General features: G+C 42.9%; 1 protein-coding gene across 1 annotated transcript; it reads right to left on the reverse strand.

Annotated features, from left to right (window-relative positions):
• Positions 1–1,459: 1,459 nt before the first annotated feature.
• On the reverse strand, positions 1,460–14,247 carry LOC306757196 (A disintegrin and metalloproteinase with thrombospondin motifs 9-like; the record flags this gene model as incomplete). The annotated part of the gene is made up of 12 exons (XM_079242160.1): positions 1,460–3,484; positions 4,841–4,945; positions 5,288–5,379; positions 5,722–5,855; positions 6,028–6,122; positions 6,309–6,403; positions 6,712–6,841; positions 8,739–8,933; positions 9,490–9,660; positions 11,172–11,348; positions 12,654–12,824; positions 14,149–14,247. The coding sequence occupies 12 exons, from the start codon at positions 14,245–14,247 to the stop codon at positions 3,395–3,397; spliced, it is 1,554 nt and encodes a 517-aa protein (XP_079098286.1). The 3' UTR covers positions 1,460–3,394.
• Positions 14,248–14,555: the final 308 nt, after the last annotated feature.

The raw sequence follows: 14,555 nt of genomic DNA on the forward strand, positions 1-14,555 counted from the left end.
AAGACCCCACTGGGTTCTCAGCCAGTTCCTGAGGAAGCTGAGGAACTCGCTCATGCTCTGTTCCCTTTTTCTTCATGTGCTTCACGTCTCTGGTGTTTTGGCTTTATCTTTTCATGGGTAAATTTCTGTCGTATTCTGTTCCGTAAAGCCCAGCAGAAACACCTAAAGCATGAAATCTATTTCATTAATATCATTCCTTTCAGTCAGCTCGAGCCAGCTGTTGTGTGGATGTAGATGATGATTATGGGACGGTGATAAATCATCAAAATTAGATTACAGGAGTACTTCAGTAAACCGTCGTAGCAGGAGTAAAAAGTACTGCATGACTTTGGCTTGAAAATGTTCTAACTGGTAAAAGATGCTGAAAAATAGGAGCTGCTCTGGCTGTCAAGTGGATGTTTAGCATCATGTGGATTTAGCATGTTTTTATTTATTTCAAACTAAAAAAAAGGACTTTGAAAAGAACAAATATTGGTTACAACAAATAAAATAAGTTTCTTAAGTTCGAAAAAGGGTTTTAGAAGAAGTTGGGCACTTATCTAGTCCAAAACCCACTTATCAATGACACCATAACATTTTTACAGCATGAAAAATACAGTAATGCACATTAAATTCCATTACAATGAAACTTAAACGTAAACAGTCGTAATACACACAATAAATCATAGAATTCAGCATACATTGCTTTAAAAAAATAACCTTATTTGCCTCATAACTTTTAATTTTCTCATCTTTTATCATTTGTTTAAATTTTCCTATTGATTGACGTGATTTTATTTCTTTCCTGCAGCTGCTCCAGAGCTGAACTCCTCTTGTAGAAACACAATGGAGTTTAGCATTTGTTCTCACAGCTGGTTTTTTGAAAATGGATGTTCCTCTCTTATGTTCTCTCTTATCTGGAAAAGCTTTTGGATGCTGCTGGGTAGTTGATAATTATTTACTTTGTACATGATTTGAAGTATCTTGAATTTTAATAGGTCCTCAAATTTCCAAATAAATCATTCATAAAACACACAAATGATGCTGGCTGTTTTCATGTCAACATAATTAAACTGGTTTGATCATTCATGTGTTATCAACACAGATTAGCTCCATAAAGCCCACCCGTCTGGTCAGAAGGTCGACTGATGGGGTGAAGGATGTGATAATAATTACACAAAACGCTTCTGAAGTGAGGATTTTATGGTGCAAATATTACCCAGATTATAATCTCCTCATGATTTTTACAGCCAGTCATTACAGTGGAGGACAAACTGCTGTGAAAATGATTTATTAGTGTGAAGAGCAGACAGACACGCGTGTCGGGCTTTTCATTACACTGCAATCACTGGCCTCGTACATAAATCACACCTTTCCAGTGGCATCACCAACTCTGCTTCTACAGTTTATTCTGATACAACTTACATATAAATAACTGGACCGAGAACAGGAACCGTGTTGCTAAATGCTTCGTTTTACGGCACCGCTGTGGTAAATCATTCATGGCCGTGGCTTATGTACATTCACAAACAAAAGGTCAAATAAATATTTGCAAATAAAACAGTGAATACATAAAGACATTTTACATTGTTAAATGCAACTAATACATGTTTTGTTGCCTAATAAACATGTGGCAGGTATGTAAAACAAAGAAAAATACATTTAAATAAAATGATCCCTTTTTAATGACACCTGAGAGCTCTGATGACTGAATTACATTCTGGCAACGGCAACCGTCAGTTGTGAGCTTCTGTAAGACACCAAAAGATTTCTTCCCTGTGCCTTTAGTGTTGCAGATGCAGAATAAAACTACAGTAAATTCCCTTTGGCTGAAATGTGCACATTTGCACCCAAGACACTAAAAAAGCACCAATCAGAACAGCTTCAAATGGCAAATTATGGCTTCTTAAACAGTTTAGCATTTTCTACTGGACATAAATAAACTGAAATACTACAAAGAATCATCTCATTGTTCTCCATGCCTTCTGAAATCTGGCAGGATAAGTTAATAATACTGCATAACAGCCGACAGAGACATAAAAACATACACAAAGTACCCTGATATCTTCACATAGAACACGTCAGAATGCTCTAAACGGAAGCATGTGAGTTCCAGTTTGGACAGACTCTTTAAGACAAAACAACGATGGAGAAAGGAACGCGAGGTGCAGGAGACGCTGGTTTACCGGCAGCATCTGGACTCACACTGCAGGACTGTGAGCTCAGCAGATGGAGAGGTGTCTCCAGAGGCTCTGTGGAATCTCATTTGGCTTGAGGTGAAGTCTTTTTTTATCTTTCAAGCTGCTTCAGATAAGATAACCTGAAATGTTGGGTAAAAGCTAAAGGCTAATGGCTCCTTCTGGTCGTTACACGCTCCCCTGCAGATATGCAGGAACACCGAGGAATCCTGCTCTCTGATGTCTGGAAGCTTAAACTCTTGGAACCTAAACTTTTTTCTCCATTTGATCCAGACAGGCATGTGTGTGAGCAAGGCTTCAGAGTGACTAAACTTCTTCCACAGATGTGGGATGGATATTCTGCACTGATTCACATCGTTGCTTTTTATGGAGCGACCTTGCTTTCTCCCCACGGTGTCAGCAGGGAAACATGGCAGCAACACCTTTGCCTTTCCCTTTGGCGTATTTGTTGCACCTGACCCTTTTAATTGCCACTTAATGAGCTTCCACCCCCCCTGTTGGATGACAGCCTCCAGCTGCAGCGAACAGCTGGAGGAAGCCAGACAGAGAACTGGTTTTGGATCTGGTCTCAACCAGACTGGCAAGGAGGGAAATGTGTAGTTTGAAACAAACTACAGCAGCTCACACTACATGCTTTCTGCTGCAAGAGTTCAGGTGTGAAGCGGCGCTGCGTCACAACAACAGACCGGAGACGCCTCACTGCACTAAATCCACCGGACGATAACATCATTAGATTAAAGAAAACATAAGAGATAAAAAAAAGAACTTATTATAGCTGTAACATATGCCATGTTGAGTTATTTTAAAGGGAAATAATAAAATAAGGAGCAAAAGGTTAACAAATGGCACCTGAAGCAAAAAAAAAAAAGTATTAAATTAAAACAGAAAAAATAATGGCGAGTACGATAAATAAGACTATTTTTTAAACTATTTACAGTACTTACACCTGATTCATTTACACTATACATACATGGAGGAAAAAAAGGTGATGTGATGGACAGGTTGGCTATAGCACCAAAAAAGACAAACACCTGAAGACAGTCATGGACATCCAGAGGAAGCTTAAACAGGCATCAGGGTTAATATTCAGTCATTAAAAGTGTGTATACCGACACGACCTCATCACAACTGCATGAAGGAAGGACGTGGATTCAGTTTCCAGAAACGGATATTCTATTTTGCCAACTTTTCTCATCCCCTGTTGGATGGTTTCAGATCTACTCCACTGTTACAGGTAGGCTGCTTCCAGAGGATGGTAAACATTTCCCACAGTAGCCTCCACACGTTCCTGACACTCTGCTGCCATCCTGTGGACACAAGAGGAACAACGCTTCAGCGTTTCAGCTCGCAGTTTGGTCCAGCATGAAGGTTGCTAGTTAGTTAAACTTTAGTAAGAACAGGACTCTGTGACACCCATCCCTTCTCAGGTGCAGCCAGGGAAAACTGTGAACAGAATTGGTATGTTCACATGATCATTTTTTCAGCCCAACTTAAACCAAATATATGAAATACTTGGAAATGTTTATTACATCCTGCAACACAGATGATTCTCCACATTAGATTCACACAGATTTTGTGACCTAAAGCCCACACATCGACCAGGGGGCCGATGGAACACTTTTTGGATGTGGTAAAGCTCCCAGCTGAGTGAAATGACCCAGAAGCATCTGGCAGCCATGATATAAGCTGGATGATCTCTGTAAATACTAAAGGTAGGAGCCTCTGTGTTCCCTTAAATATCTCCCTTAGCAGAGGAAACACTGAATCTTCCAAAAACAATGGTCGTAATAATCATGCTAATTATGCTAATAATGCTAATAATAATAATCATTATCATTATTGTTATTATTATTAAAGCTGATATGTTTATTGTAATAAAAAAAACACCAACAAATATCATATTTTATATAGTTTAACCCACTAAAGGTAATTCTTTTAGATGTGTGTGTGTAAGTTATTTAGGACCTGTTCTAAAATTGTACTGGATGTTTTAGTTTTCTTTTTTAAGGCGTACGAGAAGGTTGCTGCCAGGTGCGGACCGAGTAATCAGACGCAGAAACTACCAGAACAATAATCCGGTCCCTCGCTTTATTTATCGTGGTGATTTCATCGAGAAATCTCTGGTGAGTAAATGTCACCATACTGACACATGAAAATCCACTGCATCTTCAGGGGAGTACTGCCTCCCTCCAGCCGTCACAACCCGGCTTTGTTTAAAGTCCCTGAAGAGGACCAGCTGGCTTTGGACGTTTCACTGAGAGCAACAACACAACATGTTGTCTGGGCTTTGTGCGCTACAACCTGATCTTTATTTAACAAATGGAGGGTGCAGAAGAAAGCATTAAAGGTGGGAGATGTAGAGCTTGGAACGCCAACCTGGCCATGCGTACGTCCACTTAGTGGCCTGAGGCTCGGGGAACTCTGAGAGACCAGAAACAACAATAACCTTCATTTATCAGCCGAGTGTGTGAGAATATTTCCAAGAACAGAGTGGAATAAACATTGACTGAAATTAAAATGCAACTCTGACAGCTGTTTACTTCCTGAGCATGTCCAGCTGCTTGGTTTTATGTTTGATAAATACAGATTTATACTTCTGGACATCTAAAATCGGATTTATGGTTCAGTCGTTTCTTAGATGCTGACAGAGAAGTGTGAGTCACCTGAGATATTTGTATATTAGCCACTGGATAGGAGCCCTGGGAAACCCACGAGACGCCCTCAGCCACCTTAAGACTGGTTCCTGACAAGTTGACCTGAAACCGGCCCTGAAAAGGAGAGAAAACTTTAAATAAAACCGACTTTATGAAGCTCGTACTGAGACTGTAGAAGCGAAGCGTGAGACGTCACGACTGGATCCGGACGCTCAACACAAAGCAGGACTGACAAAGTGCAAATATTAACTTTATTAAGATTATGGCAATTTAATTTTAAGGCATAAAGTAACATGTTTAATTATAATGTAGGATTGTTTACCATGATGCAAAAGCACAGCTGTAGGTGTCAACAATAACAAATATTACATTCCTTAATTTAAGTTCCATTGCAATGATTCTAATTCCTATTTATTACATCAAGTAAAATGATGATTTTATCTTTTTTATTCCCACCTGAGGACAACCAGCAGCACTGTAGCAATCTCCAGCTGTCGCGAAGGGAACGCTCCTCCCCTCCTGGGTGAAGGCAAACCGCCAGTCTGTAGCTAAACATCAACACACAGAAAACATGACTGTTTTAGAATGTCTTACCGAAAGGTTTCAGACAAGTCATGGCTTCCATCTCCCATAAAACCGAGCCCTGTGTTGTTCACCAGTACAACCAGTGCGGCCTGTTCCCAAGGCCAACCAGATGGCAGCGGACGTGGGATTCGGTTTATCTGCTGCAGCCTCGTCGGTGTCACACAAATAAAAGCATCTTGCTGCCGTTAACGCTTGTGAACTTAATTAAAAGCAACGGAAGTTCTCATTTGAGTTCACATTGACCCTGGATGCTGTTACATGTGTGTGTGTGTGTGTGTGTGTGTGTGTGTGAGAGAGTAACTCACTGATGATGCTCATCCTTCTAATGTCCAGGCGAACTTTAGAGAAGGTGGTGATGCCGGCGGCTGGATAGTCTCTCCGACAGTCACAGTCTTCTCTTCTGGAGCCATTGGCTGGGCATTGGGTGGGGTCATTGAGCCTGGGAGACACACACACACACACACACACACACACACACACACACAAGAGAAACCTTAGCTTAACGGAGAATTCCTGTGGAATTTCCTCATTTATGGAGAACGCTTCCAGGAGTCAGCTGCATTGTTGCAATAAAACCGGCTGTTCTCATTGTTATCTGGCTTGCTGTTTACCTGAAGCCAAAGATCTCTGAAAAATTCTCCCCCTCGCCGGTCGCCAAGGTGATGTACTCCTCTGGGGTCTCTGTCTGCATTCCTGCACAATAGACCTGAGGAGGGGGGAAATAAAGAGTAAGAGGGGAAGCAGAGGTGCGAGAACATACAGAAGCAGAAGGAAAGGCAAAACAAAGAAGTAATGTTACAGGAAAAAAGCTAAATAATCACTCATCATAAATAAAAGCTCCACAACCTGCACTTGGGCCCTTTGTGGGGCAAGAAAGGGATTTTTTTCTTACCTTGAGAGTTTTTCCTTGGATACTGAGAAAGTGCTCGCTGTCTGGAAGAGGACCGTTCATGTTCTGGATGTCAAGACAGCTTGAAGGCAAATGGCCTTCAGGACATAAAATAAGAGAAAGTACGTGTTCAGCAGTGGGTTATGTACATAAAACAGGACAAGCACACATGCAGAAGGTGGTAAATCACTCCATCCACTACTCAATGCTTCATATCCCATGCTACTGTAAGGAAGGACACAGACTGTTGCTTTGGAGGGTGAGTATTTCAGCAATGGCCGGCTCTCTGGGAGGGCCAGGCCGCGCTGAGCTACACACAACGATGGATGCTGATAGTTCTACGTTACCCTGGCAGCTTCTAAAATGACGCTAAAAAAGGAAACAGGAGTGTTCCTGCTGGACTTACAGCTCGGACTTCTGCAGGTTTTTCTGCTGTCGGGCATTTCCTCTTGAAAACATCTGTTGCTTTCTTGACCGTCTGCAGAAAGACACTGTACTGTCCTCACCATCACGCCATCCCCACAGCTCGCTGAACACTAAAGCAAAGCAGGACAAACCACCAGTCTCACATGAACTTCTGTCTCATTCAGCTCTGTGCAGCTGGATGTCAGAGCTTTAACGTGCCTGGAGCCTAAACCAAACATCTGAATGTGTGGTTGCGTCACAATGTGTGTGTAAGCTCTCGGATGGACGCACCACCTGGCCGGGATCTACTTTACCTTTCACTCATGCTAGATAACCCCAAAAACAGGCAAAGATAGTGGAGTTATAGCATGTTTACTAATCTTCTGAGTGGGGGGAAAACTGGATGATCACTAAAAACAAGCGGATTCCGCCTCTACAATAAGAGGAGCCAGATGTGAAGGCATCTAGCTAGGACGCCCCCTGGACGCCTGAGGTGAGGTGTTCTGGACACGTCCCACTGGGAGGAGACCCCGTGGAAGACCCAGTAACCACTGCTCATGGAAGCTGGCAATAGGGGGCCAGGAGAAGGACGTTCCCTACTTACCCAACTTCCCTGCAACATGACCCCGAAGGAGCAGCAAGAAATTCCAGTCACCCAGATAACAATTCGGCTTTGATCATTCCGACTTTACAACAGCAATTATGTCATTATAATCAGGTATAATCTTTATACGACGACATGAGGATTTTATCAGTCATGAATTACGACCTGATGCAACAGAAAGATCTTACAGCTCAAAGGGATGAATGTAAAAACAGGATTTTACAGTTTTAGATATTAAACGATCCTGTTCGAACTGCTTCGCTTGTCCTTTGGTTGGAAATGCTGCTGCGATCACTCCGAGCTGAAAGTTAAACCTTAAAACGCTGCTTTTGTTCAAAAAATAAAAAAATATAGCACCGGTACATCAACATGATTCAGATAATAAAACCAGCATCAAATCTTCACATATCTGAACACGGAACTAGAAATTTTTTAAAAACGTATTTGAAGAAGAAACAAAATCTTTGTTGAGTTTCTGTTAAAAATCAGTTCAATCAATCAATAAAAACTGTATTTATAAAGCACTTTCATAAACCACAAGGTTTCCAAAGTGCTGCACAGGTTGATCAAATAAATCAATAGGGCTGGGACGATATCCTTTTGTCCCGATTCGATTCGATTCCGATTTTTTGGGTGACGAGTCAATTTAAATTGCGATTCTCACATTTCTTTGATATTGCTGATTTTTGTAAATTAAAAACAAATAAAAATGTAGAAAACTTCTTTTTGCTCGTCATTTTACTTGATATCAATGAGGAAAAAACAACACAGCAGCCAGATCATCATTCTGCTGCTATAATGCCCAAGAAGACAAGTAAAAATATCAATAAAAACAATTAAAAAGTGACAAAAATTTTTATAGTGGATTGATTTTATTTACTTGAAAAAAAAAATTTAAATTGTGAAGCAAAAAATCCCGATTTTCGATTTTTTTATTCGATTTTCCCACCCCTACAAATCAACATTAAAAGCTTGAATTAAAACAGTTAAATAGTGAATATATGACAAAAAAGCGGGGCCTAGTGGTCCTGCTCTCTGGGATTAAAAGCCAATTTAAAATTATTAGTTTTCAAAAGAGACTTAAAACCACTTAAAGTCGTAGCAGACCTCACAGAAAGAGGGAGATCCTTCCAGAGTTTGCGGGCTGCTTTATACTGTTCCCATATATTCTGCAGCATTTATGAAGTTATTTGCTGCTTCGTGTGGAAACGTGCTGCAAATAATTCAGCAACTAATGACGTCAGACAAATTTAGGGAATAAAAAATGCTTCTCACCAGTCAAAAGAAGCATAAAAGTCTCTAAACACTTAAACCATGTGCAACTAGTGCTTCAGATATGTTCTCCTGTATAAAGCATGAGTATAAAAGCTGGTTCGTGCTTCTCCACATGAGCAGACAACGATTGGGAGCACAGACTCACTCACCGGTCCCCAGACTCCGACCCGCCACTCCGGTGGCCGTGTGCACGGCTCCAGCTTGCAGGGCATGTAGCTTTCTGGGGGGGTTCCAGGGCAGTTGGACAAAGACTGATGGCCGTACTCATAGTTGTCATTTTCCACATGCACCTCACTGCAGGAGACGAGCCGCTGGCGGTAACCCTGACCGCAGCTGGCTGAGCACTGGAGGACAGAAGGAGAAAGGAAACTCACCGGTGAATTCTGCCACCTTCATGCTGATGTACAAGAGTTGTCACGATTAACGACTGAAACTCAGTTTACAGTTAAAGCCTTTGGTTTGAGTTCATCATCTGGACCAGCGGTTTTCAAACTTTCCAAAATAACACATGTTGGTGTTCGTGGCTGTCTGATGCCTGAGTGATTTACTGTGGGATTTATCAGAAGTGTAATCCTGCAGCACCTTCTGGATGTGAAAACGTCTTCAACAGGAAGGAAGGAAGGTGAAGTGCTTTTGGTGGATTTAGTTCACCGCTGTGGCAAAGCATCTGCTAACCCAAAATCTGCATCTTTGGCAGAGATTATATTAAATTCAGACGTTAACACGACATGTGCACCAACGCTGTTTATGTGTTAAAAATGGGCTAATTTCACAGATTTATCTCCTTACTTTTAGTTTAATTTTGACATCCCTGGTAAAAATCAGAATTACCAGGCATTATTTCATGACCCCCCAGTCAGACAACCACTGATCTAGACAGCATGCTACTCATCAGCTCACCTCTGTCCACTCCCCTGTGATCCAGATTAGTTCACAAGCATGTATGTTGCAGCTTTCCATGTCAGGCGGTCGGATCTGGTTCACACAGTACATCTCATGCACCTCCTGCAGGCTGTGATCCACACACTGCAAGGCTCGTTGCCTGTGGCCTGATCCGCAGGACTTACTGCACTGTTGGGGGGGTAAGAGAGGCATTCAGACTTCCCAAATGGCATGCAATAAAATGATTTCTTAATCATTCACACTAAAATGAAACATGTCAGTAAAGTGGGGCAGCAGGCTGGGAGTAATTAGCTTTTAATACACCAAACTTTGGAGCGAAACAGTAGATAAGAGACGAGAGCGAAGCAAGATGCTGCTGAAAGGAAAAGCCTGAGCTGAGAACACGACCAGGTTCAGGGATGACAGAACATCCGTCTCCTGAAAATGTTTCCTCAGTCTGACAATGTGTCTGCTGAAAACGACTTTGTCTTAAAGTCCCGACAGTCCAGTACAGCGTCTTACAGCACAGTTTATTGAAGCGCTCTGAGTTTTAGGATGATTACAGCGTCACAGTCAACAGTCAGGTAAAAAAACGCACATACAGACTAACTCATGATTACCTGCAAAATGCTAAACAAGCCCAAATCATCACACTTCCACCACCATGCTTGACAGCTGGAATGAGGTTGGCGTGCTGACATGTAGGTGGATGGACTTTATTCAGCACAGCGTTTTTCACGCCGACAGCTATTTGGTCTTCACCGCCTGTTAAACTCCTACAACTGAAGCTGACAGGCATTAAAGTTCTTCTGGTAAAACGTAGAAAATGACTCATTCTGACATGTACCTTAGACATACAGGGACAACATAAACACACAAAATAACACTGCATCACAGAAAATAACTCATTTATGGAGTAAGTGCATAAACCCAGCTGGTTGAAGAGTTTTAATTACACAAAGTTATTAATTGGGACCCAAAGGCAGAGACCTCCAAACACTTTACCAGACTAATTAGGCTCTCATTTCAGAAACGCATTTCACGCTGCTTGGTGACCCAGATCTAACAGTACGTAGACTCCGAAGGGAAAAAAGCTCCTAGTGCAGTTCCCTAACAGCCAACATGGTTCTGCAGCATGTAGCTGCAGTCTGAAAGCTGTCTGAGCAACAATAAGCTGCAAACAAGGAAACAGATCGTAATGACACCATATTCAGTTCAAACTAAAATATATTCTTGTTCAAAACAAAATGTTGTGATACGATACAGTTTCTGTTGTAAGTTCACCAAAACTGGATGGGGAGTGTTGATGTCAAAGTAAAACTACATCAGACTCAACGGAAAGCTGGGCGACAAACGTGGGAAGGTGTTTTATCTTAGCTTGTAAAGTAGAGTCATTAATGATGGATAATACTTAAACATTATATCGTACAGGTGTGTCACTGAGTCTAGAAACAAAAATAAAGACAAACTTATAACTGCAGTAAGAAGAACATGGAGAAGAAGCAGAAACAGAAGCAGAATAAGAAGGAGGAGGAGAAGAACGACAAAAGAAGAAGCAGCAGAAGAACTTCCATGGCCTCTGGGAGGATCAGCTCCACTCCCCCAGAATATATTCATCTTCCACCGCTTGAGGCAGAGTGAAAAACATGTTTTAATCCACTTTTTTCTCCTTTTGAAAGATGTTATGAATCCAGACTTACCTCCTGCCACTCCCCTTCTCTCCACCGGTACCGGGAGGGACAGTCGGCGACACGGCAGCTCTGACTGGACGTGGGTCTGAATCGCTGGGGGCATCCGGACTCCAGCCGGCTGCTTCGGTCTCCAACCTGGCAGAAAACCTCCCTCTGCTGGACGCCGTCGCCACATGAAGCTGAACACTGGAAACAGGCCAGAAGAAACACGTAAAATTAACACATCTACCAGCCATTGTAACCATGGCAACAAGCATCCCTATGTGTTTTTTTTACGTTAGACTAAAATAAACACGTTCGCTGTTGTGATTTATTTTTTAAATGGTTTTGCAGAAACCAATGTTTTTTATGATTTATTGCCTGAACTGTAAAATCCAACATTTTTTTTATGTTAATAGTTAACGCAATGAGATGTGATGTATTATCTATAAAGATAAATATATCCTGCTTAACCAGCTGAATGCAAAACTTATTTTAAGTCATGCGGAAGTCGGTCTGCAGTGGGTGGTGTTGCCAGTGGAAGTGAAAGCAGCTTTTTGTGATGTAAAACTGAAGATTTTTCCACAGAAACCAGACAGAATGAGGGCAGGATGCTGACTGATACAGGCCGTCTGATCAATTCTTCATCTTTAAACAGTTTTCGTGCTTTTTCTAGTTATTATTAACACATCTGTCAGATGTATATTCTCTCCAGCAGATGCCGTTGCTTCCAGCCCACCTGCAGGCACGGATGTCGTTATAAAACTGCCGGAATGCATTATGAATGTTTGTTCTTATGTCATCTATGTGGCGTTGAAGTGAAGGAGACGGGAGTGCTCTGGAGTTTAACATTTGTACAATACACTCGATCTGCTACACACTGTCCGTGACTCTGTACATGACTAAAAGCTGCTTCATTGCTGGCAGGCGTGCTACTCCACAGCTGTTCACAGCAGATCCTGTCTGACGTATGGAACAGGTTTGTCTCTCTGAATGCAGAGAAAGAAGGCAGCGAGCAAATGGAGGCTGGAAAAACAGGGAACAAACACAAGGCAGACACCCAGGTGCATTTTGTGAGTTTGTCTGGCATGGTGACGTGAGAGAACAGCCTCTAGTAGCCCACTAAAGACTCACATGTGTTCCTCATTGTGGACAAACAGGCAGTAGTGAGGGAGGGTAGAAGGGACAGAAAGGAGAGGAAGGTGAGAGAAAACGCAGAGGTTAGAAATGTAGTTTTACATTAAATTACAGATGAAAGTTGGGATTTCACATCAGAGATTTCTGTACTGAGGTGTTGCAGCCATCTGATGCCCCCCCAGGTCAGGGCCCCATCCTGACAAACCACCATGTGGTGTGTAGAACCCTGATTTAGCAGATTAGCATAGTGCATAACTACCATCAGGCTCGGCTGCACACCTTTCACACATATGGGTATAAAAGAGCTTACATGTCTGGCAGCGTGAGAACAAAGTATAAAGGATGTTTTATGGCAAGAGGGGGGGGGGGGCATACCTCGCCCCAGCTGCCAGTCTTCCACTTGGGGCATCGTCCACTTCGACAGCGCCTCAGCTTGCTGGGTTTGGGAGACAAATGCTGGCAGTTCTCCTCTTGGACAGGACGGCCTGACCCAGTCACGCAGCTCACATTACGGGACTTGTAACCTCTCCCACAGGAGGCTGAGCACTGGGACATGGAAATGAGGACAGATAGAAATCAGTTGTGCTTTCTGTTTTTCTTTTAACCTGTAAACATGTTCAGACTTTGAACTGGTTTAATGTTGGGTGGATCTGAAACAGAAGCAGCAAAAGAAAATGAGGGAAATAATTATTGGACTTTGCAGCTGGAAGCTCCTGCAGTAAGAATAAAAAAAAAAAGTAAAAAAAAAGAGGTGTGCCATTTCACCCGGCAGCAGTTCCTTTCATGTCCGGGTTCACCGAGTTACTGAAAGTCTAACACGCTGTGACAGGCAGACACACACACACACACACACACGGCAGCGTTACAGGAGGGAGTGGAGCTGGGCTGGACTATGCTGGGATAATCAGAAGGGGCGTTGCACGTGGGGATGGATGGGAAGCGACAGGCTTGGAGTTGAACGAGTACGTGGCTCAGTGTGTGGTTCTGTCCTGACCGGTGAGGGACTGGACCGGACAGGAACATGCTGCGACCTCTCACCTCGTTCCGGGAGGAGAAAAGGTACGAATGTTTGTGCAGGAGGCAAACAGCAGCTCTTACATTCCAGCTCCATCTGATTGTTGATTCATTTTTCTTTTAAGACAAAGAAACTCAGTCAATATTGTTCTTAAATTTTAATAAAAGACTCTCATTGTGTTGCTTTTGTCTCTTTTGAACGACATAAACGTTCGTATCCATATAATTATGTATAAAGAGGAAAATCTTTCACTCAGAATAGAAAAGTTTCACCGAAGGTAAAAATTTTCATTTGTTTTCATAAAACATGATCAGAAATTCCTTTTATATGAACTGTGAAGAGTAAAATTTTGCTTTCTTTTGTCTAAATGTTAAATAATGAAAGTTAGTCATTTTCAGTGCATGGCATGGAGCCAGAAAGTGTTCTGCCTCATGAGGGAGGGGCTCATAGCCCTCTGAGCTGCTTTAATTACCCAGCCGGCTTCTACAAATCCCTCCACGCCACATAAAGTTTGCACAACTTTATTTAGGTCAAATGTGATGCATGTAAATTTGACAGAGCTAATCAGCGGTGGGAAGACATCTCAGAACACACACATCCATCTACAGAGGCTCTTATCTGCGCGGTGGTGTGAGCCCCCCCACCCCCTCCGCCGCTCTACCCGTCTCCCCGCTCGCCACCGTGTTTGGGAACTCATCTGAACATCTTTTGTTTTCACTTTTCCCAGAAGTCTGCGTGTGATGATAGGATGAAGCAGGAAGGGGCCCCCCACCCCAGATCAAACGTGACCCCTGACCCGCCACTACACCCCTGCATTGTCTTGCTGACACCTCCCCTCATCTTTGTCACTCTCACTGGCCCCCACAGCAATACACCACCATCACCGGCGCACATCAAACGAGAAGCCAGAGGCTTGGGAGAAGAAGGGTGGGGTAGAAGCTCGTAGCAGAGCATGTATCACCGTGGGGGGTGGGGGGGGGGGGGGGTAGAAAGCTCGTAGCAGAGCATGCATCACCGTGGGGGGGGGGTAGAAAGCTCGTAGCAGAGCATGCATCTCCAGGCACCCCGGGAGATGCACCGGCACGCCGTGGGACCGAACGAGAGCAGCACATTTAATCTGATCTATGGCAGCGATTCACCGAGATGGGATCATCAGTAACTGGTGACACATTCAGGAAAGAGACCAGTAAAGTCGACTGGTATCAACTGTTCCCAGTCTCTGTTTGGAATACCTGAAGCAAAAGCAGGAGAAAGGTCAGATA

Source organism: Telmatherina bonti, assembly GCF_933228915.1.
Source record: "Telmatherina bonti genome assembly, chromosome: 6".
NCBI lineage: Eukaryota > Metazoa > Chordata > Actinopteri > Atheriniformes > Telmatherinidae > Telmatherina > Telmatherina bonti.